General features: G+C 36.8%; 1 protein-coding gene across 1 annotated transcript in view; it reads left to right on the top strand.

Moving 5' to 3' along the window:
- The window catches only part of GSTCD (glutathione S-transferase C-terminal domain containing), a 57,718-nt gene extending 45,326 nt beyond the window's left edge, over positions 1 to 12,392 (top strand). Inside the window, exons 7-13 of the mRNA XM_061478056.1 lie at positions 208 to 323; positions 529 to 573; positions 983 to 1,111; positions 3,640 to 3,773; positions 5,378 to 5,408; positions 8,222 to 8,291; positions 11,723 to 12,392. Coding sequence (XP_061334040.1) covers positions 208 to 323; positions 529 to 573; positions 983 to 1,111; positions 3,640 to 3,773; positions 5,378 to 5,408; positions 8,222 to 8,291; positions 11,723 to 11,859 — 662 coding nt within the window. The 3' untranslated portion in view covers positions 11,860 to 12,392. The remainder of the gene's footprint in view (positions 1 to 207; positions 324 to 528; positions 574 to 982; positions 1,112 to 3,639; positions 3,774 to 5,377; positions 5,409 to 8,221; positions 8,292 to 11,722) is intronic.
- The last annotated feature ends 13,201 nt before the right edge of the window (positions 12,393 to 25,593 follow it).

Genomic DNA, 25,593 nt, shown 5'->3' on the forward strand with positions numbered 1-25,593 from the left:
ATGCTAAAGGTATAGAGAAAGATCTACCAAATATTTGTGAATTTAGCTAAAAGTATATTTGAATGCCCAAGAGTTCCAGGCAGTTTTTAGTCTCAGCTGTAATTTTCAATGCCAGTCCTTTGCCATTACCCATAGCAATTAACATTTAAAGTTATTAATGTTGAGAACTGCTTATCACTACCTAGGCATTTTCTTTGTCATCCCCAGGAAAGATGTCCAAAGACCGGGCTCTAAGGAAGCAGCAGCAATTGAATAATTTGGCATCAGCAGTGACAAAGCTTGCTAAGCCTGGAGATGTGATTGTGGATTTTTGCAGTGGAGGGGTAATGTATATTTTTGTTTACATGATGCAGTTTCTTTCAGCTTTCATCTTTGCACTTCTAGCTGGTTGCTGCTGCAAAGCAAAAGAACACATGCTGAAATTTTAGCTGCTTTCAAAGGTTCTGTCACTGGTTAGGAGATGTTTATCACATGTGAGTCAATAAGAGGAGACACTGAAAAGTGACTCAGTTGTTTTTCTTTTCACAGGGCCATGTTGGAATTGTTCTTGCTCACATGATGCCATCATGTCAGGTAAATTCTGAATAAAAAATAAAGAGGGTATGAGCTTTGGGTCTCTGGTAGTCATCTTAAAAAGACGTGCATGTAGGGAGAATAAATACGAAGATGTAATTGTCTCAGCAGAGGACTTAGATTTGAAACATGAATATTTTTAGCATGATCCCAAATGTGTGCTATGCTTTCCTGAGAAAACAGAAGTTATAGGGAAATATAAACTATTTGCAGGCTGATTGATACTGGCAAGTATTAAATGCATTCCATTGTTGTTGCATTTCCTACTAATAATTTTGGAGATCTTGAGCTCTGCCACAAGTAATTTTGAGGTTTTCTCAACTAAACTACAAAGTTTTGTGCTAGTTGGTGAAGTACATTGATTTCTTAGTGTTATTTTGCCTTACTTTCTCCTGTGTATTTGATCTAGGTGGTGCTCATAGAAAATAAGGAGTTGTCTCTGATCCGTGCTAAAGACAGAAGTGATGAATTAGGTTTAAACAATATTTGGTTCATTCAAGCAAATTTGGACTATTTTAATGGGACTTTTAATATTGGGGTAAGTGATTAAAATTTTTCCACTTCAAAACTTCAGTGTCTGATGAATTGTTCTTGGAACAACTAAAATACCTGGGAGAAGAATATTCTGTATGTCCTTACAGACAGGTGTTTTTGACACTAGGAGATGTACCCTTGTTATATTAATGTGTATTAAGTTAGTTTTATATTTTTTACCTGTTTCAAGTTAGCACTGCTTCTGCATCATATGAGTGAAGAAGGAGATAATGTTTGTATCTTGTTACTTTGACATCAACTCTGCATTACTTGGCTGTTTTCTTATTTGTTATCTGCCAGGAGTTCAAAATTAGGTTTTAAAAGTGTTGACCACTTCCTTTTTGCTCCACATAACGTTTCTGCCCTTATGAATTGTTAAGGTAGTGAAGGTCAAGGTTCTGAAGCAACCTGTTGGAGTGCCAAACGAACTGGTACATTGCACTGTTACATGTTGTAGTACAGCCATCAACCACAGTAAAGGATTTCGTTCTATAAGTGAAGGCTTCCAAATATTTGCATGCAGTGCTCATTTGCATGCTGACACACAGAGGATTCTGTGAAAGCTTACTCGGTTTTAATACTTTCATAGTACTCACAGGATCTCAGCTAATTTGTGAGAACAAGTTGAAAAATTTTAGGTTTGGTGGGGGGGGGGTATATATTTTTGATCATGTTGAGTTCTTTCCTTTTTAAGATCACTAAAGTGAACCTGAGGTTTCATGAAACATTCTTTTGCCTTCACTTTTCTGTGTGCACTGGGCTGTTCTGTGGAATTGCAGCTCCAGAGGTGTAAGACAGAGCAATGCTCTCACACTGCATTAGCCATTAGCTCTGTTGCTCTCTTCAGGGTCCACTTTGTTTCCATGTGTTTACAGATGCATGGATTTGTGAACTGAATGCATTATCTGCGTTAGGTCTCACTTTGTTTCAGGTGGTGAGTTCAATTTGTAGGATATCCCGGGAAAGCTTTGTCTTGGATTTTATTTGTGATTTCTCACCTATCTAAATTGATTTTGAGAAATCCAAAGAAGTAGTCAGTTGGTGTACAAGTTCATAGAGGCTCAGCAAAGCTACTGGTTTTATCTGCTGCTGTTTTAAGGTCTCTTTTCCAAATGTGCAAGTAAAGCAAAGCAGAGGTCTGTGTTTTCTGCTTGGATAGATGACCAAGTACTGTAATTATATTCTATGATAATTTAATAGCTATGATATTAAGAATCTATTTCTGACATTAAACTAGTTTTATTTTTGTTGTTAAATTCATATGTACAGAAAACTTTTGTTGTGAAATTTTCTTATTAATGTTTTAATGTTCTGCTTGAGACAAGAATATTTGTTACCATCTGTACGCAGTTATAGTTCAGTTGATGATTAATGGTCTGCTCAGCTGAGCTTACATCAAGCAGTCTGCAAACAAAAAGTTTTTGTTTTGATCTATATCTTAGAGCAGAGTTTTTATCTTCCAATTGCTGTATCTGGAAAAAGAACTTTGAATCCTGAAATCTGAGCTTGCAGCTTTAAACATTTTCCCTAAATTTACAGTGAGCAAAGAAAACAATGCAGATTTACAAATCCACACCAGTGTATAACGATAAAAATGTGCCTCAAAAATGTCCCTAGTTTCAAGAAAGCAGAGAACAATGTGTATGTGCCAGGCCTGCTCTGTGAGCTACTGAGTACATTGAAGAAGGCAGAGAAAATAATGCTTCCATTTCACCTGGTCCATTTGGTATCACAGGTATTACAGGAGACTAGTGCTTTTCTTTTCTTGCAGTACATTGAGTACAGCGAGAACTTGCCTTTTTGTAGGAGGGCAAGAAGAATTTGGGTGCAACCTGTGCATTGCTCAGACATGCATTAGTGTTTACAGGTATTCAGTTGTTGTGACTGAATGGCATTCTAGTTTTAGTTCTAGAGCCCATTGCTAAGAAAAAGAAATAGAAGTATAAGAAAGAAAAAGAAAAGGAGGGCAAGTTGTATTTGATGCTTCATCCTGGCCAGTGTTTAGTTTCTAAAGTTTTTACTCAATACCTTACATTCAGATGATCAAAATTTATGCAAAAATGTTGTCCTTTAAATGTGACCTTCAGGTATATCTTTTACTTCTCTTGTAGAGAATTCTTGAGAGAGGTCTTTATATTTCTTAGTAGTTATTGCTTAACAAAAACTTCTGACTCATTATGACAGTAGTTTTTCCTTTAATACTTCTCTGGAGCTTTGTTTTTTATTTATTTGATATCACAGTGCATTATACCTACCTTTTCAACGCTTTTGGTGAGTGACCCTTGCTTGTTGATGGTTCCCTTGTTAATGGAATAGGCCATAAATATTACCTCAGCATAGATACAAAAGAGAGAAATGAAAAACTGAGGAATTGAGGAGCGGCCCTTCGTTGGAACAGCTTTCATTGCAAAAACTTACTCGTATGTTTAAGTAACTCAATCAACAAAAAACTACTACTGCAGTAGGATTGTATTTAGAATATTACTGTAAAGAATTCGCTTTTTTCTTCGTTTTTTCTTTTTAACATTGTAGGTGGCTCTGCATGCATGTGGTGTGGCAACAGACATGGTGATCGAGCACTGTATCAAGGCACAGGCAGCCTTTGTCATCTCCCCTTGTTGTTATGGCTTCATTCAAAACACAGTGAAGTTTCAGTACCCACGAAGGTAAACTAGAGCTAACAAAATAAGCTTTAAAATATCAAGTTAAATGAAGGAAAAAAGTACTAAAAGATTATAGAATTAATAAACTGAAGATCATTGCAAGTTATATAGGCAATGATAAACGATAACGCAGCTGTTCCCTCCTGTTTCTCTTTGCAAACCCATCCTGAAAGAGAGACGGATTGGTAATTCCTGGGTAATTTTTCTGGATTTATCTATTCATAGTTCAGAAGACTTTTTACTACCAACATAATAAATGGAGTATGTGCGAATCTATGTGATATTCAGACCTTTTACCTTAAAATAACTAAGATAATATAAAACTCATGAAAATTACTATAAGAAGTGGAATTGGCATTTTAATGTTGGAGAAAGATGTTAGCAATCAGGTTAAAGAAAGGGATCTGCTTTATACCACAGTTTACTCCTTGTGAAACTCCACTGATTTATTCCCAAGTGGACAAGCTCTTCTGTATTTCGGTTCATAGTTTTAATACTTTTTCAATGGACATGTTATCTTGAAATCTGCTGTGTTAAAGATACATAAGGCTTAAGAATTTAGATGCCTTTGATATAAAGAAAAAATTAAATGATAAGCATAAAGTGGCAGAAGATAAGACACTAGCAGCTGTCTGAGGTGGAACTAGATGAGGGAAGAACTTTGTGGTTTCCTCAGAACAAGAAACTGAGACTTGCTATCTTAAAAGAAATCAACAAAGGGAAAAAATAAATATCTTAAGCACCCATGTTAAATATTTTGCATATTTTATCTAAGTGTGCTGTCACAGAAGTGTGCAGAGAGCAAATATAATGATTTTGTCTGATAAACTTTGCATTTAACAGTGTTTTCTTAGTTTGGTTCTTTCTTCTCTTTGTGTGCCCCTGTTTATTTTCTCCTGTGACAGAGTAAAACAAGTAAGTATTGTTAAAGAAAAGGCAATAAAATTTTAAGCTTGCTACTGTTTAGCTTTTGACCAGTTGTTTTTAGATCATGAAGGTTGGAAATGCTCACTATGTTAGAAAATTTTCATTGCTGTAGATGCTGTGAGAATGTAAATTCTGGGTTTGTTTCCTGAATTCGAAATCTAATATTGTAAGCCTATGTAGAAAACTGTCAGCCTTCAGTTGAGCTAGATTTTAGGGTTTGCTTTTTCTTCTTTCCTTATTTGATATGATCATAAAACCTGATAGCCTGCCCATGTCCCCGTATTGCCTGTGTTCTATACTCGGTTCTCTTGCAGAGGTACCTTTTGTGATACAAACAAAATATATGCATGTCTAGAGGTTGCATACGTGTAGTGTAAAGTATTTATGTGACAACGTGGAAGCACCAGTAAATCTGTGTTAGCATTTATAATGATTTAAAGAGAGATTTTTTTTCTGAATAATACAATGGGTGGGGAGGGTGAAGCTGAAGACAACACCAAGTATTGTGCTTCTTTTCTAGCCAACTGGAACTGTAATGGTTTCTGGAGTTTTTTTATGCCTTTCTGTAGGATACAGATATCGGTGTTTGAAATATGTTCAAGTATGTGATGATTGCTTCTGTTTTACACCTCTGCTTTTTTTAGATATTAATTAAATTGGTCTTTTTTTTTTTTTTTCAGTCGTCTCTTCAAAGAAATTTTGTCCTATAAGGTATGTAAAAGGTGGTGGTGGGGAGAAGGCTATGTACAGTTTCTGCATTTCACTGGATCTCTTATCAAATAAAAGTTGTTATATTGTAATTGCAAGGAGGAGCATGTGTTATATGAAAAGTTCATTATCAGTGCAGATATCATTGTGTTGTGTTCTCTCCACCATATATTTTTTTAAAGCTTTTTTTCTTCAATAAAATTAAGTAGGTTCTTCACAAAAGATCTTTTTTATCATTGAGGTATGTGCAAGCCATTCCTAAGATATTTCAACATTTATCAGTTAATTACAGAATACCAACTTTTACAGGTCTTAAATACAGCTAATTATACTGTGGAAATGTCTGATCATTTTTTAGGTAAAATTCCTGCTTCTATAGATACAGTTTTCTGATAAACGTTAGATTTCTCCCTCTAATTTATGTCTGGAAGATTGGACAGAGTGAGTAGGAAGAGTTTATACTTACCAGCAAGAATTTTATTACAATATTGTTTTAAGAATATTACTAAAAATTGTTTCAAAAATATTCAAATGTGTTTTGACCCTGGGGAGCCAGGGTCTGTGTGGAGATGGTAGGAGAGAAAAAATGGGAGGAAGAATCAGTGAGGCATGCAGATCTGACAGAATGAAGATAACAGGTAGCAGAGAAGTGAAAAAGGACAAGAGCAGAGTGGTGGACAGCAGACCACTGGTACTGATCTGTTAAACTTTGGTGCATTTAAACTAGTTAGTGAAGAGCAACCAAAAATTTGAAGGTTAAATGCGCTCAGTGTGGCATGGAAACAAAACATTGACATTTGGGAATAGTGGGGCTATACAGAAACTCTGCTAGGTTTATATGTCAAATCCTAAACCAGGGTCTTGGTGTTTGCAATATAGAAATAAAATTCAGTAATACAGAATAATAATTTGTAGCAGAAATATGAGACACATGTTATTTCTAATATTCAAATTTTTTTTTGGCTGTGAGCTGTAACAAAGATGCTCTTTGTAATAAATTATCCTTTTTAATCCTCAAATAAGGGGGCATTTTAAAAATACAGAAAATTTCCAGCCATCTTATATAAGGAAGTTCAGTTATATGGTGGTATGCGCGTCTTATCTTCATGACAATCTGCTTTGTGTACAGTTTACACATGGAAATAAATGTTCATAGATGGAGGTTATAAAAGTGGCACGGAGAATTTGGACCTGCTGTTATTTTTACCCTTGATTAACATTCTTTCTAACACATAACCATGAAGAACTCAGGTTTCACTTCAGAAAGAAAGTTGATTTACTTTTATTAAAATACATTAAGAGCAGACCTGTTGACAGGACAGAGGAAAATGGTGGCAATTACAAAGTCAAGATGCCTAGATTAGGATGGTGTGTATAACCTCATTAAAGCTCAGTGAATTCTTTTCTTAATCTGCTAATTCATGGAGGTTTAAATCACAGGGTTTGTCAACACTATAGGAGTTTCAGCATTTTATTATTTGTGCTGCAGAAGGGCACAGGGGCCAAGGACAAGGTTAAAAAATATTACTGCTCTTAGTAGTGTAAGATTCTGTACAAACGACCTGGGCTGGTTGGTGCCTTAAATAATCCTAGTTATAAATAACTTTTGTTATACAGCTAGCTATATGCATTTTTATGTTTCATATTAATAAATTGTTAAAGGTTATTGGCTAGTAGCCAGAGCTGCCATGTGTTAGCCAGACATTGTGTGTGTCACCTCCCTCCAGTTCCCATTTGAGAGTCATTTCTCTTATCTTTCATTTTAGTGAGATCTACAAAGACGTCCAGAAGTCTGGCAATTCCAAAACTTTTTTGATGAGAACTTTTTACTGTAATTCATTAGTTTATATCTGCAAGGAATAAGGCTATGATAGCTGTAGATTTCTGTCATGATACATTTTGAGACTTTATTTGTCAGACACTCTCCCTATAGGAGAATTGGAAAGTAAAACTGAATTAACTTTGCACATACAGCTTTGAAAACTCAATAGGAATTGAAGGTGTGGGTGTTCTAGTAAGCAGGTTAACTGTTTATGCACACAGAAAGTTTGGGCAAGTTTTAATTGTCTTTGTTACTTTAGAAGTACTTTCTTCTTTCTGCAACAGGGAATATGGCAATTTAATGACTGTCATGGGGAAATGATGTAGTCATAACTTAGGCTCTAATTTAACTAGGACAGGGATAATTCAAAAGTGAATTGTGCTCATTTTGATGTAGGAAAATTTATTGTTTACAGCCAGGTATTTTCTGCCTTCAGGATCAGTTTTTCCTTCAGGATCTTTTGGGTTGATCCTGAATGGTTGTATTTGGTAGGGCAGAGGAATTTTGACCCACAAAGTGATTGATTCTTCTGGGAATTAAAAATCACTGCTTGGGTGACATGTGCAGTAGATCAAATCACCTATTTAAGTGTTTTGTCTTGGCTGTTACTGATGCAGGGATGCTGCCACGTGCTAGAAGAAGACTGTTGCTCATCAGTAATTGAAGGCAAAATTATTCTGCAGAATGTCTTTGAAGAATGCTGTCTTTTCTACATTGCATCTAATTCAACTGCTGCAGAGAATTAGAAAATTTAGCAAGAATCAGATACTTATTAGTAGCCATGTGGTCGTGGTTACAAATGCTTGATTTAAACATACACTAACAAGCCAAAGCAGTATCAAATCTGGGAGTTGTACACAGATAATTTTCCTATAAAAATAGTCTTCCACATGATTTGAATCCTTGAACCATTTAATTAGATTTTTCTTTCTTTATTTGGAAGAGGGAAATGTGACTGGAACAAATTTATTTACTTTTTCATTCTTTTTTCTAGGAGCACATGACCCTTTGCAGATTTGCAGATCAGACAGCTGTTCAGCTTCCACCTGAACGGAAGCTAATTGGTATGAATTTCTGCAGTTGTTGTGTAATCTAGCTCTGTAATTATTTTACCTTAATACACAAAGGAAGAAGTAGTACTTTCGTGACCAGGACATTAAGTTACTGTCTTCACACAACACTTGAAAAATCTGAATTTCTTCACATTTCACATCTTGCTGTTCTATGCTGTGGAATAGAATGGTGTAGAAACTCTTCTTTCAGAATGATCAATTCTGGAATGGACGGTTTGCCTTTTACTGATTTTTAATTGTTTCACTTTCCCTCCTCCCGCCCACTCCCTTCTCCCACCATTCTCTGGCAAGAATGAGGTGTTTGTAAAGTTCACTAAAGTCTTGCTATTGCCAACATATTTTACATTAAAAGCACATATCCCTTTGTCCTGCTTGTAGTCACTGGTGATAACTCTCTTACAAGGGTAAACATCTAATAGAAACAATAAGGCTGAATTGCAGAGGTTGGGTTAGCTTTGGTCAGAAGGACAGCAAAATACGTAACACTTTAAATATTTGGAGTAAGCAAAATCATTTCCTCATTATGCAGAACATTCTAGTATTCTTTGACTTACAAAAGGGTATAATGTGTGCCTGTCTGGTATTAATGTTCTGACGGAAGCTATAAACGAGCTTCCAGGTCAGAAAAGACAGAAGGGAATTCTCGGGTTATAACGGCATTCTTGGCTTACATAAAACACTGAAAAAATATATTAAAGCAGGAGTAGCAAATAATCATAGTGTTTTAAAAAGCTTTCTTTGAAGAATTCAAAGTTTTTCTTATGCTCAATGCATAAAAATAATACAGATTCTGAGATATAGATAAGAATACAGATTTTTTTTTTATAATGAATTTGTTGGTGCTTTTGCTATCATCACAGTATTTGAAAAAAATTAGTGTTCAGTTACCAGTGTAGAACCCTACATTGTCTCCTGCTGAATATTTGAAAAGGACCCAATGTGTTTTTGAAAGAATGTAAATTTTATCTGTTCTCTGTCTCAAATGTCAATTTTTTTTCCCCACAAATGTAATTTTTATGTGCCTTTGCCCTGAACAAAAAACAAACAGAAATCTTAAAATCTTATTTGCGTCCATTTCCCTATATCATTGCTTTTTCTGTTTTAAAGAAATGATATTTTTTTTCTTTTAAGTTCCATATAACACAAATGTGTTTCAGTGAAGATCATTCCCACTTCAGTGTTCTGTTTCAGCTTTGAAACTGGTTTTATGGGAATATTGTTGGGATACTTGCAAACAGTTGAAGATTTTTTTGTGTTTCGTGCAATGCATGATCAGGTATTGAGAAAACTGTGTAGACTTCATTTAATGAAAATATTCCTGAACAGGCAGAGACTTTTTCTACTCTATTGCAAATGGCAACATTTTTTACTATTTTAGGATTGTATTGTAAACTGTGTTTTAGCAATTACCACTGAAATACATGCAGCTCCAGTGAAGTGACAAATCATTTTGTATCATTACATGTAAGTGCCTAAAGTGTTCAAGTACAGTGTTCTGTCTGTGTCTGTTATGGCTGAAACAACCATTTGTCAAAGAGGTTATCACCAATTTCTGTAGTATCTGTGAATGTAAAAATATGTAGTTGTGCCCAGTTCTGCTATACGTGGCAATTCCCTCTCTTTCTCATTTTCACCGGACGTGTGTGCTTTATCCAGTCTATGCAGCAGTGGGATCTGAGTGCAAGCATACTGAATGGTTTTGTGACCATCACTACAGCCCACGTGATTTATTCTGTCTGATCACAGAACTGCTCTGTATACTTCACATAGACTTCCTGAGAGCACATGGGGAACCAGGCCCCAGTTGTGGCAATCCCAGCTGCACCTTAGTGTTTACATTTTGGATAATAGTGATACTACTGTCAGTGGCAGGAGCATGTACATGCTACTTTATTCAACCAAATGCAGAAGGTGATTTTCTGTGGAGCCGCAAATACAGGAGAACAGTGCCACAAGAAGTAATTTACAGAGATAGAATAAACTGGTATATACATTATATATACATATATATTACAGAGATATAATAAACATATAAATCCATACAGTTGAAAAGTTCTTTTTCAGGCCTAATCTCATATTATTGTATCGTTCGTGTGTCTCCTAGCCAGTTACTACCTCTCTCCAATTCCAAGCCACCAACAGAACCCAAACAGTCCAAATGTCAATGTTGGTGAAGTCAAACCTAGGGAACTTCTTTTGTAGCTAAGGAATTCAGCTGAGAAGGAGAAGATATTTTGGGTCATTGGCTCACTGTGTAAAGACTGAAGAGATTGGACTGAGTACTGGAGAGTGTGATGTGCACCAACTGCTCTGAAATACAAGGATGCTGAGGAGCATACTTACGCCACCTACTCAAAACTTCTGCAGGCACCACAGATGCATGTCAGGGCTTGCCATGGTACAGGCACTCACACTGTATATATTCAGGGAAGAGAGGTAGGCAGTTCCAGAGGGTAGTTTGGAATGACAGATTTGTATCCTGATGGTAAACAGAATGGGTACTCCTGTCTCCCATCATCTCAGACCCCAAATATATTTAACTGTACAGTTCTGTCAGGAACAAGAGAAGAGGTAGGATCATAGGCTTTTGAGACTGAAGCAGGACTGTGCCTTGTTTGTGACTTGAGACTGTATGTGATAAAAGATTTCATGGAAGTGCTAAATCTTTCTTGCAAAAGAGTTTCAAACTGATGAAAATACAGTCTGACAAATCAGTTCTGTATTTCAGAACATAGTAATTGTAAGGATTAAATACGTAAAGACAAATGCCCTCATCAGCTTGGCATGGCCGTATCATTATACAAACTTTTAAGCTGAAAAAGTCCTGGAGTTTATCCTTTCCATTTTTTCTGCAGGTAAATCTGAGACAAGTTTAGTTTTTGTTAGTAATTTAGCATTTTTTTTATCAGCAGTTACATTCATATGTCTCAATTACACTGGATCACTGTCTGGTATTTTAGTCTTTTGCTGCTCCTCAATAACCAGAGATTTTCAGATTTTAGATGAAAATGCAAGAGAAAGACAGTTATGGATATAAAGGGAGTAGAAGTTTGGCAATTCAGAGAGCTCAGCTGTAAACCAGGCATATTTTTTCTTCTGTGGGTTTTACATTAGTGCATGGATTTTTCTGTAAGCTTTGGGAACACTTAAAAATACTTGTGCCTGTAACACTTCTCCATATATAGAGTTAATAATTTTTCTCAAGAAATGCTAAATGAGGGTTACAAGTCACAGATGTGATTTAGAACTATTAATGATTGTCTATTTGAAGTAAACCAGATGAAGATAGTTTTTAAAGTAAATTTGGAACTTATTTTTTAGATGACTTACTGATGTGTTTTCGTAACATTAAATATTGAAGTGCATGTTTCTGATAGTTTCTACGTTTTTGTTTTGCATGCTCTCCTTTGCTCTCTTTTTAGGAAAGCAGTGTATGGGGCTCGTGGATTTGGATCGGGCATTGGCTGCAGAAGAGCAGAAATACTCTGTCCAAGTTATATCTATGGAGCCAGAGAGTTGTTCTCCAAAGAACAATATGATTGTGGGCATCCCTACTTAGAGTGCAAAACTTGCATTTGATTTGAAGTTGAACATCAATCTTCAGTGCATAATGACATCCAGCAGATACAAGCATAGCTGGGAACCAGACGTTGGACCCATTGCATTTGAAAAAGGAAGCAGCATAGAAAGTCTTAAAAAGTGAGCTGCATGCAGAGCATCACAAATCACACTTGTAATGTGTCATTAAGCAACTTTTGGTTCGCTTCCTGAGAAGCTTCTGGATCTAATGACTGGTGTGGAATCATATCCATCTGTAAAGGTTTAAAAAACAGTTGGTCTTGTTGAAGAGAAGGTGATTTCCTTTTTAGTACAGCTGTCTTGGCTGCTTCAAAATTACATCCGTGGTCAAAACTGCATTTGTGTTCATAAGCAGAGCAGTTATCAGCCAATAATGCAGATCGTTAGAGGAACAAAAAAGATCAAATTTATGGTGTCAGTGAAGAAGACTGTGCAACAGGTGGTGGCTTGACTTTGCTAAAGAATGCCAAACTTCCATAGGAAGATTATTTTTAATAAAAGTTCATTGGAATACTTCGGGCATTGTTCTGCTTATTGTATTCTAACTTACCAGTCTTTTTAAAAAGACTTAAAATTTATCTTTAAGTATTACACATGTATTCTATAACAAGGCATTGGAAAATGTGTTTAATTAGAGAAAGCAAACCCATAATTATCTGTTGAGCTAGCAAGGATGTCAGTGAATGGATAGTTCACTGCCGCCTCTGCCAAACAAAGTGTATAGCTTCCCATTCTTAAGAACCTTGCTGTCAGAAGAAATTTTTAAGGACAGTTTATGTGTCTGTGTACATCACCTTCATTGATTTTATATTCAGTTTAAAATTTGAACAAAATTGCAGTTGTGCAACAGTTTGAAAAGATCAAACACAGTCATGTACTGTACAGTGAAAATAAATGTTCTATGCTCTGATTAGTAGGCAGTCTTCTACCCTAATTTAAAATCATCTGTTGACACTAGCACAGTGGAAAATAGCTCTTAATGAGATTTTACTGCATGTTTATGGATTTGATACATTTATGAATTCTGCCATGGTTTAATTTAACTATAACTGATTTTTGGTCATCGTGAACATACCTTCAGTGCATGTGGTAAGCAGAAGAAAAGGTTCCTGAAATAATTTATTCTTCATGAAACTTACATCTCTAAAAGATCCAAATAGTTGGGTATGTTTTAATGCGAAGACTGAAGGAAACTGCAACTTGCCTGGAAGCACAAATGTTAGCAGGTAGGTATGGATTAATACCTTTAGCCTGAGTTCTTTGGTATATAATGATTGAGTACTTTCTCTGCAGCTTTCTATAGTTACAGGAATAACTGGAGGTTGGAAAGATATGTAGTAAATACAAGAGACACGGCAATACGAGTTGCCTCCGAGATTTTCTGTTGTACTTGCCCAAAGATTTCAGTTTTTAGCAGTGTGTCAAGTCTGAGCATTATTCATGTTAAATTACTTTCTTTAGAACTCCAGATACTACATCTGGAGTGAGAAAATGTCTCTTCATTACCATTTTGTGCTGAAGAAAGAACCCATCAAGGTGAGACATCTGATGCAAGCTTTGATACTGTTTACAGTAAGTATTTTCACAATGCTGTGCTCTAGACATATTTTGATGGCATCTCATAATATCTATCATCTTGATAACTTACGGGATAGTGAGACTGCATCCCATTTGTAATACTGCTTTGTGACCTTGTCACACATGGCATCAGTTTGCTTAGGTTTCTTCTTGGGAGAACAGAATCTTCCTCTTGTCTAAGGGTAGAGTTATCTTACAATGAAAAGTAAAGCCCGAACTGTAAGTGAGGTGAACTGATGTTTGTTGAAAACTAAAGAAAAGGAGATGAAAAAAGCATAAAAAAGAGAAAGTATTTTCAACAGCTGATAATAGCTAAGTGACCGTAGATTAAATTGCCACTCTGTGCCATGTATTTCTAGAAGTGTGAGCTCAATTATATTAATTTTTGGTATGTTAATTTGTTTAATGTTTCCATATGCATAAATGGTGTGGAACTAATAGAGCCTGGAATTCCCTGAACAAGGTGAGTGGACATTGTGGTCCTGGTAAGTGAACAACTGTTGTTGTTTTTCTAGTAGCTTGTTATGCAAGGAGCTAGCTTGATGTCCCAGATGCAGACCTAAATACTGTTATTGTTTTATGTGTCTGGCCCCACTGCACCAGCTGTACGATGAACGAAATGTTGTCCTAACACAGTCATAATTTTCTGTGGTCTTGCCAGTCTGCCTTTGTATTACCCTTGTAGGCAATAATACTGGAAAAAAGTAACAGGAAACAGATGACCCAACTGAACTGAGCTCTTCTGTGTGTTAGTTATCTGTATGTACCATATATCTTTATTTTTGCCTTTACTGTGTTAATTATCTGCTTCCTCACGCCTATTTTAAGAGGTTTAAGTACTGCCATATTTAGGAAGGGGTAGTAATCTACAAGGGAGGCTCCTAGTAGGTACATTGTCCCCTGATTTTCCTTTGGCTTGATCTTAATAGAAAAAGTTAGAGATGTTAGTATTACTCTGCTAAAGCAATCTATTGATTGTTCTCACAAAGACACATATAAAATACCTCATTCATAGAGATGCCATAAATCTTAGACTGATGTTTTCTGTTTCTGATTATTGCTTGACTTTCAGCTACCTGGTGGATCTGTTCTTTCAAAGGGCAAGGATAATAAGCAGAAATGTCTTTTCAAATAGCTGTCTTCCTAGGACAAGTACTACTTTCAGTGGTTTTGCCTGGGAGCATTTGCCTGTCGTAATGAACTTCTGATGGACAATCTCAGTCCAAGTTCCTGTGATTTTATTACTAATTTTTTTTTCCTCTTTCAAAGTGAAGATCTTGATATGATACAGGTACCTGCCTGTATGACTGCTATCAAAAACATTACTTACCTGTCTCTTTAATAAAATGAAGAAAACCTCAGAACTTTCCATGCTCAGACTTGCACTGAAACTACCTGGCTATCCGGGTTTCAGCTCAGTAGCTTGTCCTTAGCGTGTTTCAGCTTATTACAACTATCGTTAAAAGAAATTCAATTTCCTGAGTTAATAAGATTACATACAAACAGTAAAACTAGAACCAAACAAAATTTCTCTTTACTTGTAGCTTTTATTTACTCAGAAATAAAATGATTAATGAAGTGTTCTGGTTTGCATTCTTCTCCTCAAAGTGAATTTAAGAAAATGGCTATATTCTCAAATTTCCCCCAGTAACGCCTTATGGGTAAGGCAGAGTGTTTAGGGTAGTTTTATAATAAATCACTCTGGTAATTTCTGAGTGAAAACAGAACAGTTTTTAATTTTTTTATGTGTCAAGTGGTGTATTTCCTAACTTGTAATTTGAAATTATTTTACTTCAGTGTTTGAATTCTTTGCATAGTTTGGGTTGTTTTGTTTTGTTTTGGTTTGGTTTAAGGTGCTAGCAGAAGTGTTTGTTTTATGGGAAGTGAGTGGTATTTTTTGAGTATTCCTGTTAATTAAGTAATCACTGATTCTAGGAATTAAATTATTGACTAATTCTATGCTTTCTCCCCTTCAGACTATATTTTATTTGATTATTGCTGATCTTTCATAAGTTTGCACAGCATCAGCTCTTAACGGAGTCCTTGAAACAGGTTTGCTAAAGTTACAGTTTTACTAATATTGAATATAACTAATTTTAATGCTAATCTTTTATTAAAGAAAACCAAACAAAATCCACAAAAAGCCCAAAGACATGTTCCAGTATGATTGAAAAATATGAACCTGTTACGTGAATTGAAATGTGCCTGTATCAGCTTTAATGTCGCATTCCTTGTGACAGTGAAGGATTTGCCTTGAGCTTTATGAATTAAAGAGCACTTACTCAGGATACACTTAATCAGGCAAGATGGCAAGAGATCCATGATACTGAGGCCAAGAGGTTTTCATGCACTGACTTTCAAAGACATGAAACATCATTTTTTTGACTCCATTGCTTGTGGGTGTTTGAAAAATTTTACGTGGCTTCTTTTTTAAAAACATCTTCATTAGCTTCAAATACTAATTTTTTTGGGGGTGTTAAATTGACCTTTTGAGAGGTTGTGTGCACTTTGGCTAATAGAAGCTGTAATACCATATTGGAGTTGTGACCTGATGAAAAGCTCTTCAACTGTTTTATATTGGACTTGAGCAATGGCAGAAATCTTCTCTAGCTCGCTATGGTAGACATGCCTGCAGCAGAATGGAAAATGGATACGCAATGCAGAGCTAGAAAAAGAAATACCTGGGGTGAGCTCTTTGTACTTTCCCAGAGGGGTACAGCTGGTAGTTGCTGAGTGGAGCAGATATGGAAGTGAGACAATCCATGGGGTATGTAAGTACCGAAGTGTAACAGTGCAGTGGTAGCACAGAAGGTGTGTCACGTGTGCCCAGTACAGTACAAAACATACAGATGCTTTCAGCTTTTTGGATCTGCTGTACCTAAACACTTCTCTGCCACTTATGGTTTGGTTAGTTCACAGGAAGTACAGAAATAATTTATTGCTGATCATATTACTGCTAATACTGTTTGTTTGGGGTTTTTTTTAATTACTCCCCCTTTATTTTCAGTGGATGTCTTTCTGAGTTTGGAAACCATTCATCAGCACCAGTACCCAGTATGGTATTTATGTGTTGGTGAGGATTGAGTTGCATTTCTTGAAGCTTAGAAATCTCTGTTTTGACTGCCTTCTGAATCGGGGTACAATTAAATGAATGTTGGAGTCAGAAAAAACTTCCGTATGTGAGAACTAAAGTAATGTCAATAATTGTGTTATATAGTTATATAGTTGTAACACTTGGATAAACCATTTGCTAGTTGTGAAAGAATTAGATACGTTGTACAGAAAAAAAGGCATTTGTGCTTCTTAGCTGTGTTCCCTTAATACGACAAAGCCAAAGTCTAATTTCAGGAACTGTTTTAATATTTTTGTGGACTTTAATTCATCAAAAACATTAGTTCACATTAAAATTCTAATATTTCTGTCAGTCCTAAGTAATTTTATTTAACTTTCTATTAGTGTGTTGTTATAGCTCTCATTTTTTTTGCTTTCCCTTCTTCCAGTGTTAGTTTTCCAACCCAGGTCATTGCTGTTCCAACACGCCCAAAGTATTTCATGCATATTTTTAATTGCTAATGGCTTTTTCTGAGCATTGTGTCAATTTAAAATAACGTGCCAGTGTACTTATTGTGCCCTTCATTCTAATATGTCGTTGTAATTTTTAACATTTTTGTTAGTATTTGGTTGCTTTTGCTGCATTTAGTGTTGTAACGTTTTACTTAATGTTATATTTAGGGTTTGAAGGTTTCTGGAAGGAATGTATTTTTGAATGTGTGAAGATAGAGTAAGTTACTGTGTTTTGAACTGTTACCTGTGCAACTGCGTTGTAGCTTGCACACCTGCAATTATAGCAATACAATTCTAAGTTATATTCAAGAGAAATGCAATTGTCCAGTCATGGATGCAAGAGACAAAGGGAAATCACCTCTGTTATGTGAAAGTAATTTAGAGGAAAAGACATATTTAAGGTAAACAATGCAATGATAAACTCATCTGCACCATGGACCAGGAAACTCAAAACTTAACTTTCCTTTATCTCCAGCATCGCTTTGATGTCCAGCTTCTGATGTGTTTCTTAGTCTTTTCTTCCTTTGGATTTCTGTAATTTTGTTCATCCCCAAACAGTAACATATCAAAAGGCCTTGGCATGACTTCAGCTAGAGAGGCATCATTTTGGATTGATCTGCCAGAACAAATGTTCCTAAAATGTTGCAGGTAAGAAAAAGGAGTGAGAATTTTTTGCCGTTTTAAAGCTTATGTAGGGAGGTGATACCTGTTTCTGAAGGATGCTGCAAAGTTAGATGGAAATCATAGATGTATTGGGTTGAAGGGCTTTCAGGAGGCCTGGATCTGTGATTTTCCCAGGGATGGAAGTGACCTGCATGTAGTTACCTTTCTGAAGTCATTAGGGAACTTCCCCAGGCTTCACAGCCTTTGAAAGACAATAAAGGACAGCCTCCTGATGCCAGCCACCTCTTCCTGCGCTCTCAGATGTGTCCTATCTATTTCTATGGACTTGAGGAAGAGAACTGCATCCAAGTGGGGGGATGTACCATACTTGGATGAGGTAGAGGACTGTGGCCAAGAGAGAGTCCAAGTAAGGGGAACATGTTGGGGCTATGGTATGATGGAAAATATAAAGCATGGAGGAAATAGCTAAGTTTTCTTGCCTATAAAATAAACATGAACAAGTCTAAAATTAACTTAAAATTAACTTGTTTAAAAAAAAAAAAGCCACACTCACTATTCCACCAAGGAACATCTGACTTTTATCAGATAGCTTAGCCTAATATTTTCAAGACAGCTGGGATGCTTTCAGTGCAGGCATGTGAATGGAAGCAGTGGGGTGTAAATGTGGAGAGGGAAGGGTTAGTTGCATGGAGGATGGTTATTTGAGATACTCCAGCTGTGGAACTCACTCCCTCTAGCAGTTTCTTTTCCTTACCCCCCATATGTTTGCAGGGACATTTTTCATCTGGTATTTCCTGGACTGTGGACCAATTCTGGGTTGTCTATGGCTATTTGAATTTATAAATGCAAGAGCTGCTCATATGTTTTCTTGAAACAAGCTGACCTCCTATTTGGTTGCATTCAGTCTCTATAAAAATACATACCAAACCACAAACATAAGGTGAAGAAAATTATGATTTTAATAGCTTGTATACGAAGTACCCTGTAATTTTGCAGAGAAAATACAAAAGTGGTGGCCTGGAATAACATAATTGACTTACAGTAGAACTCTGGGGGTGCCAGTAAGTTTGCAAACTTAAAGGTAATTCATCCTGTTTATAATATGCATGTTTCTTTGTGGCATCTGTATTTAGCTAGTGGAATTCTCCATGACAAGCTATTAGTCTGCCAGGTTTTAAACTGGGGTTTTAAAGAGAGGTTTTCAAATACAAGTTTTTAAAATAAGGGTAATGAAGTTATCTGTAGTTAAAATAGATGATCAGGAAGGATCATGGAGGCTGGAAGCCTCATGTTTTAGAACTTAGTCCAAGAACTTTGAGCCAACTCCTGTTCATTAAAATGTTGTCTCTCCTTTCTCGGAGGCCTCCAGTCTGGAGGGCTGTTGGCAACCAGAAGAATCAATGTTCTGATTCACTGTTGCAAATCCCGGATGCCTTCCTTTAATTGATGGCTGCAGTGGCTGACTTAATAAAATTGAATAAGAGTTAATTTTGATCTTTAACTACTAGAAGGCTGTTCAGCTTCTTGTTATTACAGTTTTTGTCCAGCTAACATTATTTTCATGTACTTCAGCATAAACCGTAGATTTCTGTAGACAATCATTTTCATGCCCTGCTGTGCTAAAGCTGTTAAGCTATAATGCATATATATTGCTGTGGTTCAGTATAAGTTTAGATAATGACATAATGAACTGGTAATAACTACTGGTGTGTTTTATCAACCTTGCTTTCTTAACCAAATTCACATCAACTGTAGACTAGGGGTTTTGCCTGAGAGGCCAGTAGGTGTGTGTAATTTTGCACATTGCTTTTGCATGCTTTTAGCTAATTCTGTAAAGTAGCTAATATTTGGCACCCATGAAGGTTGTTTTTATTCATCTGGCTTTTTCCCATGCAAATACCCATTTAATGTGGTCACCAACTATAGAAATAGTTAAACAATGCTGTAAATGGAGATGTTTTCTTTGTTGGGATGATTGCTGACACATTGAATTCTTTTCATTAAGTAATTTGACCACAAGAATCTCTTTACTTTGGAAGAAGTGGAGGAAAAAAGCTCTAGCAAATAGATTTTTCTCTCTCGTATTTGCAGGGCTTATATATAGGGCAGTAGAATTCAGGATAAATTACACAAGGTATTGGATGAAAATCAAGACTAAAATAAACATTCAATTCCTCTTTTTTGCATTTGACCATTACACACAAACATTTGGTTATAAATAGATACCTTGTCCATGCTGGAGTAACATTTCATGTTCAAAGGAGGATTCTGGAAAATGATTTAAAGCAATTATGCAATTTGAAACCCTCAGTTAGTTTGTGAATCTTTGGTGCAATTGGATTACTTTTTATATGCTTTGTAATAAATACCAAAAAGCTCTCTAAAGTAAAACACGTTCCAGCTGAGTAATACTGAGAGAATTTGCAACTGCAGTTGTTTTTAGCTCTTGATAATGGGTGTCTGTATGCTATAGGTATATATGATAGCTACTGTTACAAGAATAAATGCTATTGACAAGTATTCTGTCAACCTGACGGACATAAATCATCTAATTAATTTGCTGTTAGCACCTACCTTGCTTAAAAGCAGTGGGAACATTCAAGTTCTGAGGATAACACAGCACATTCTATGTCTACCATCCTTTTCAGGATAGTCTTGTGGGTCTCATCCTGAAGTTAGTGTCTTTGTGAAGGTCATTTTCTGACCATGAAAATGTAGGCTTACATGTACAGAATTGCTGTGACTTAATATCTGCCTTCGTGTACAGGGAAGAGTCAGTGCAGAAAACTGTAAGACAAAGTTTTTAGCTGTTGCTCTCAAGCTGTGTTTGAACAGTAACACTTTATGCCTGGGTGACCAAGTGTACCTTATATAAAGGTTGAAAGTGCTCTCCTAATTGTATGCACCTTCTGCACATTGAAAAAGAATAGAAAATACTTCTTTATTCCTTAATTTTCTGGTTTGAACCATGAAAGCCAAAGCTGAAGTCAACATCCATGAAGCCAAACAGGAAGAAATGACTAAAAGCAGTAAATCCCAGAAGGGACTAGTTTAATTCTAAGCTATACTTCCAACCCTGCTGTCACTCTGTGAAGAGTAAGAAAATCAGTCAGGTTTTGACATACAGGAGGAATCTGTACGGATTTCTATGACCCATCAGCTTAATGAAATAAATCCCTAATGCACACTGATGCAGTGTTCTTTAGGATTGCACATAATACAGAGAGTTGCCCTACATGTGTGCACACCTAACTTTTTATTCATTTTAGAAATTATATTCATGTGGGGTAAATGATTCATAAACTAAATGAACTACCAAGTTCAGTACAGCTAGGTTTGGTTTCAGTTGGTTGTTGGTTTGAATCCCAAAATCTTAAGCTTCTGGGAGCCAGGAATCAGAGATGAGCATCTTCAATGTAATTTACAGTATAAACCTGACACTTCCAGTGAACTTTGTTGGATAGCTTCCTGTTTTAACATATTTAAAGTGTATTCCTTTTTCCTTAAATGTTCATTAATTATATAGCTTCCATAAAAGTAGAAACTGAGTGCTATGCAAGCTTGACAGCGTAATTTTCTGGTGGGCAGCTGACATTTTTTAACTGCACTTGAAGGAAAAATGACACCTCGTTTATCTGGATAGCTTCCCTCTGTCTTTTTGAGACCTGACAGTTTGTCAATTTAAAGGTGCAGTTTTTACACTGTTCAGATTACTGCAAAATATTTTAGAGTAGTTCAGGCTGTAGTTCTTGAAAGAAGACAGAGCTTTTTATAGACATTCCCCTGTCTGTCTTTTTCAAATCAAATGCTTCCCCTACTTGACCAAGCATTAGTTATCAATCATGGTTATTTATGTGTTAGAACTAAAAAGAGAAGAATAAAATGTACTTTCTGAAATGTGACATGAACCAACTTTTGTCTCTTTGCCCTGGTTGCATCTTCTGTCTGTCCATACAACTGTTTGTTAATTCTGCCATTAATTCTTTCACTTGTGGATTCTGCTATTTAAAGCTCTACAGAGCCCTTTAAAATTTGGACTGTTTTTCATTTGTCCTAGAACATTTTCATGTCTGCCAACTAGTTTTTAAATTGTCAGCAGTTGCTCTGGTCTCATTCTTAGGTTTCCCCTCTCCTTTCATGCTAGATGTTACGGTTTGTTTTCTATTCCTGAAATTTGTCACTTTTTCTTCTGCAGAGTATCTTCATTACTAGTGGAAGAAGCTTCTAGTCTGGTGCTCCCAGTCTGTCGCAGCTAGAGCTATTGTATTTCTCTACATTATGAAAATCAGAGTTCAGGAGAATTCTGATTTATTTCAACAATTCAGGCATGGGTTAAATTGCATTTTAAAGCAGAATCCCAAATTTCTTGTCTTCTCTCAAAAGGTAGCTATGAAAACCCACAGAAGTGTTTAGAAGTGTTGTTTGGATTTATGTACCATATCTGAACATACAGCTTCAAGAAGAGAATTGTACAAATTAAAATTGAATGTTACTGCATTATTTTAGTAGAACATGGAAGAATCGGTAACTGTCTACCAAAACTGGTAGATAATCCCAAAACTGCTTCATTTCCTTTCATACTGAGCACTTAAACCCATCTTAAATCTTTTCCTTCCTCTTGTCTCTCCGAATGTATTCTGAAGATGTGATTTTCATGCATGTTTCAGTCTCTCAGATCCTACCTAATGAAAACCACAAATGAAATCTATACTGCTGAAAGGCACTGCAAGGCTCACAAGCAGCTACCTGTGCAATCATACCAGTTGTGTGCTCTATTTAACTGTTACTACACGATACTTGTATGAGATCTTTTTTGTGTTTGATGATACTTTGTTGGTATAAATTATTTCACACAGGTCAGTACTGCATCCAGTTCTGTTTAACATCTTCGTTAGTGATCTGGGTGATGGTCCTAGTGTACCCTCAGCAAAGTTTACTGATGACACACGGCTGGGAGGAGTGACTGATATGCCAGAGGGTCATGCTGCCATCCGGACTGTGGCAGGCTGGAGTAATGAGCTGACAAGAACCTCATGCAGTTCAACAAAGTCGTGCACCTGGGGAGGAACAGCCCCATGCTCACATCCGCTTGGCTGGAAGGCAGCTGTGCAGAAAAGAGCCAGGGGGTCCTGGTGGACACCAAGTTTGATATGGGCCAGCAATGTGCTCTTGCTGCAAAGGCAGCTGCTGGTATCCTGGGTTGCATTAGGAGGATTGTTGCCAGCAGGTAAAGGGAGGTGATCATTCCCCTCAGCACTGGTAAGGCAATACTTGGAGTGTTGTGTCCAGTTCTGAGCTTCCCAGTGCAAGAGAGAGAAAAAGCTACTGGAGACAGTCCAGCAAAGGGCCACGAGCGTGAATAAGGGGCAAGAGCATCTATTCTCTGAAGAAAAGCTGGAACCGTTCAGCCTGAAGAGAAGATTTGGAGAGAATTTCATCAGTGTGGACAAGTATCTGGTAGGAAGGTGTAGACAAGATGGGGCCAGGTGCTTTCAGTGGTGTCCAGTGGCAAGAGGTAATGGACACAAACAGGAGGTCCATCTGAACATCAGGAAACACTTTTTCACTGCGAAGGTGGCTGACCACTGGTACGGATTGCCAAGAGAGTTTGCGGAGTCTCCTTGGACCTATGCAGAAGCTGCCTGGACCTGGTCCTGGGCAACCAGCTGTAGGCGACCCTGCTTGAAGAGGGGGTTTGACCACATGACCTATAGAGATCCCTTCCAACCTCAACCATTCTTTGATTCTGTGAAACAATGATGGAAATAATCAGCTATCCATACTCCATCTCCATGTTCTAAGTTCTGAAAGTTCTGTCAGAGATTGCAGTTCTGTAGAATTGAACACAGGAGCCGAGTCAGCAGTACCACAACTATGTGAAAACTCTCCTTCAGACCATCCATAGTAGGTTTTCCTGCCTACAAGTTCGCCTGGCATCTCAGAACATACTAAGAATTTTCTATATGTCAAAGCAAGATGGAAATTAAATAAGGAATTCAGTCAATTAGACATGCCCATTTTCCCCTTGAGAATAGCAATTTAAACTCATTTCTGTAAGCAGTTCTATGTCAATTTATCAACAACCAGTACTAGAGGATCCATCTCATTACACAGATGTAGCTCAGCTCAGGCAAGTAAAGTTACAGCACCTGAAACCAAAGGAAACAGGGAAAATCAGGACCCTGAGTGATTTATATATTTTGAGCTAATTTATTCCATCTTTGCCAGAATTTATGTAGCAATTCAGGTTCGGTATGAAAAAGGAAGAATAGTCTGCAGAATCAGGTTAAGGTAGTGCTTGATCATTTCTCTCTGGAAAGTCATAAATTATAAATTATAAGTTATGTAGGTAGTCTGAGCAGTATACCCACTCTTTTTTTGTCTGTTATTGGCAATGAGCCCAAAGCACGAGGGAGAACAAAGTTAAAACTGTGTGATAGTCAAGGCTGATATCTTAGGCTACTGTAAATAATTTCCTTCTGGTTCTGCATCTCCCAGGGTATTTCTTACTGTAAGGACTGTCTTTCATGAGCAGACACAATTGAATCCATGCTGCACCAGATTATTTGCTGCTTTTGTCCTAAAGACAGTTCTGGTCACTTTTCAGGCTGACTTATGGCTGTTTCTTGCATGTTAAAATTCTTGCATAGGCCGAGAAGTCCTAGCTTTCAGTCTGGGCTCATGAAAAGGAAAACTCCTGTAAAGTTCGTAAATATTTTCAGGTAATACACAAAAGAGTTGGCCTGCTTGATTCAAATCAGTTTACATTAGAACTGTGGTCAAGAATGTGTCTTCATGGAGATCTCCTCCATTAATGTTGCCGTTTCCTTTTGTTAAAAGTTATACCTGAAAGCATGAGGTTAAGTTTGGTTTCAGCTCACGTTTTTGTGTTTTTTGATTCTTAACAACTTTTTTTTATACTGTATGACATATGTGGCTTTTTTTTCCTGGTTTGTTTTCTTCATATTTTCTTTTAGTTGTAGATAGTAGTCTGGGGATTTGATTTTTACCTCATTTTTTTTTATAAAGAATCTGTCATCAGCCTTTAATACTGTTGAACAGAAGGTTTTTATGCATTTCTTTTCTTTCCATGACAAACACAGTGCATTGTTGGCTTTGCGTGTTGCCAAGTTATGTGTATTTTGTTGCCATATAAGTAGTATTCCATTGGTAATTTCCACTCAGGCTAAGTGTCTTGCTTATGTCTCGGCTCTGGTCTCTTGACTCTGACAGCAAAGTGTGTGTGCGTGTATCATGGAGATGATAATGATTTTGGTGACAATGTATTGGTGATGCATAGAACGGTTTTCTTGTGTTCAAGTGTTTGGTTTCCTAAGGAAAGGAGACAGCCTCGGACATTTGCTGCATGATGTAAAACTGGACATGAAGAGCTGTAGTGCTATCTGCAAAACACATGCCATAAAGCTACTGGAGTTGTACTGGACTCAGTATATTATTAGAACAGTAGGACCTTACAAGGATTATGTGGGTAACACTGTTACAGAAGTATGACTAAGCCAGGCTCCTTAGGAAACTTAGCCCTGCTTTTCACCAAACTTTGCTGGTTTGTTGTGAAGCTTCCCCAAAGGCTTTTTGCACACTAGAGCAGTGACTGCTGAGAGCTTACTGGCTGGAACCTGGAGCAGATAACAAGGATGCTAATGTGTTCTGGAGGCATTCTGTTCAGTGCTGACAATCTGATTGCATAAAATAGTTTGTCAGTCATTAATTCAAGAGGTTCCTAAAACTTTCTCCCTTTTTCAGAGTCGGAGGCCATATGCGTGTTTTTCTGCTCAGTCTGTGAAAGCAGATTTCACTCGCATGAGGAACTCTTCCCAGTTACACCCTGCTGCCTGCCTGCAAATGGGGATCAATGCAGTGTAGTTTTCAGTCCTGTCTACAAAGAAATTCCTTAAGCTTATGTTTTCCAGCAGTTGGTATCTTTTTT

The sequence above is a fragment of the Pezoporus flaviventris genome, unplaced genomic scaffold (assembly GCF_033815535.1).
Source record: "Pezoporus flaviventris isolate CSIRO_AGI_PZ_B2104156 unplaced genomic scaffold, CSIRO_AGI_Pfla_v1 ptg000002l, whole genome shotgun sequence".
Taxonomy (NCBI): domain Eukaryota; kingdom Metazoa; phylum Chordata; class Aves; order Psittaciformes; family Psittacidae; genus Pezoporus; species Pezoporus flaviventris.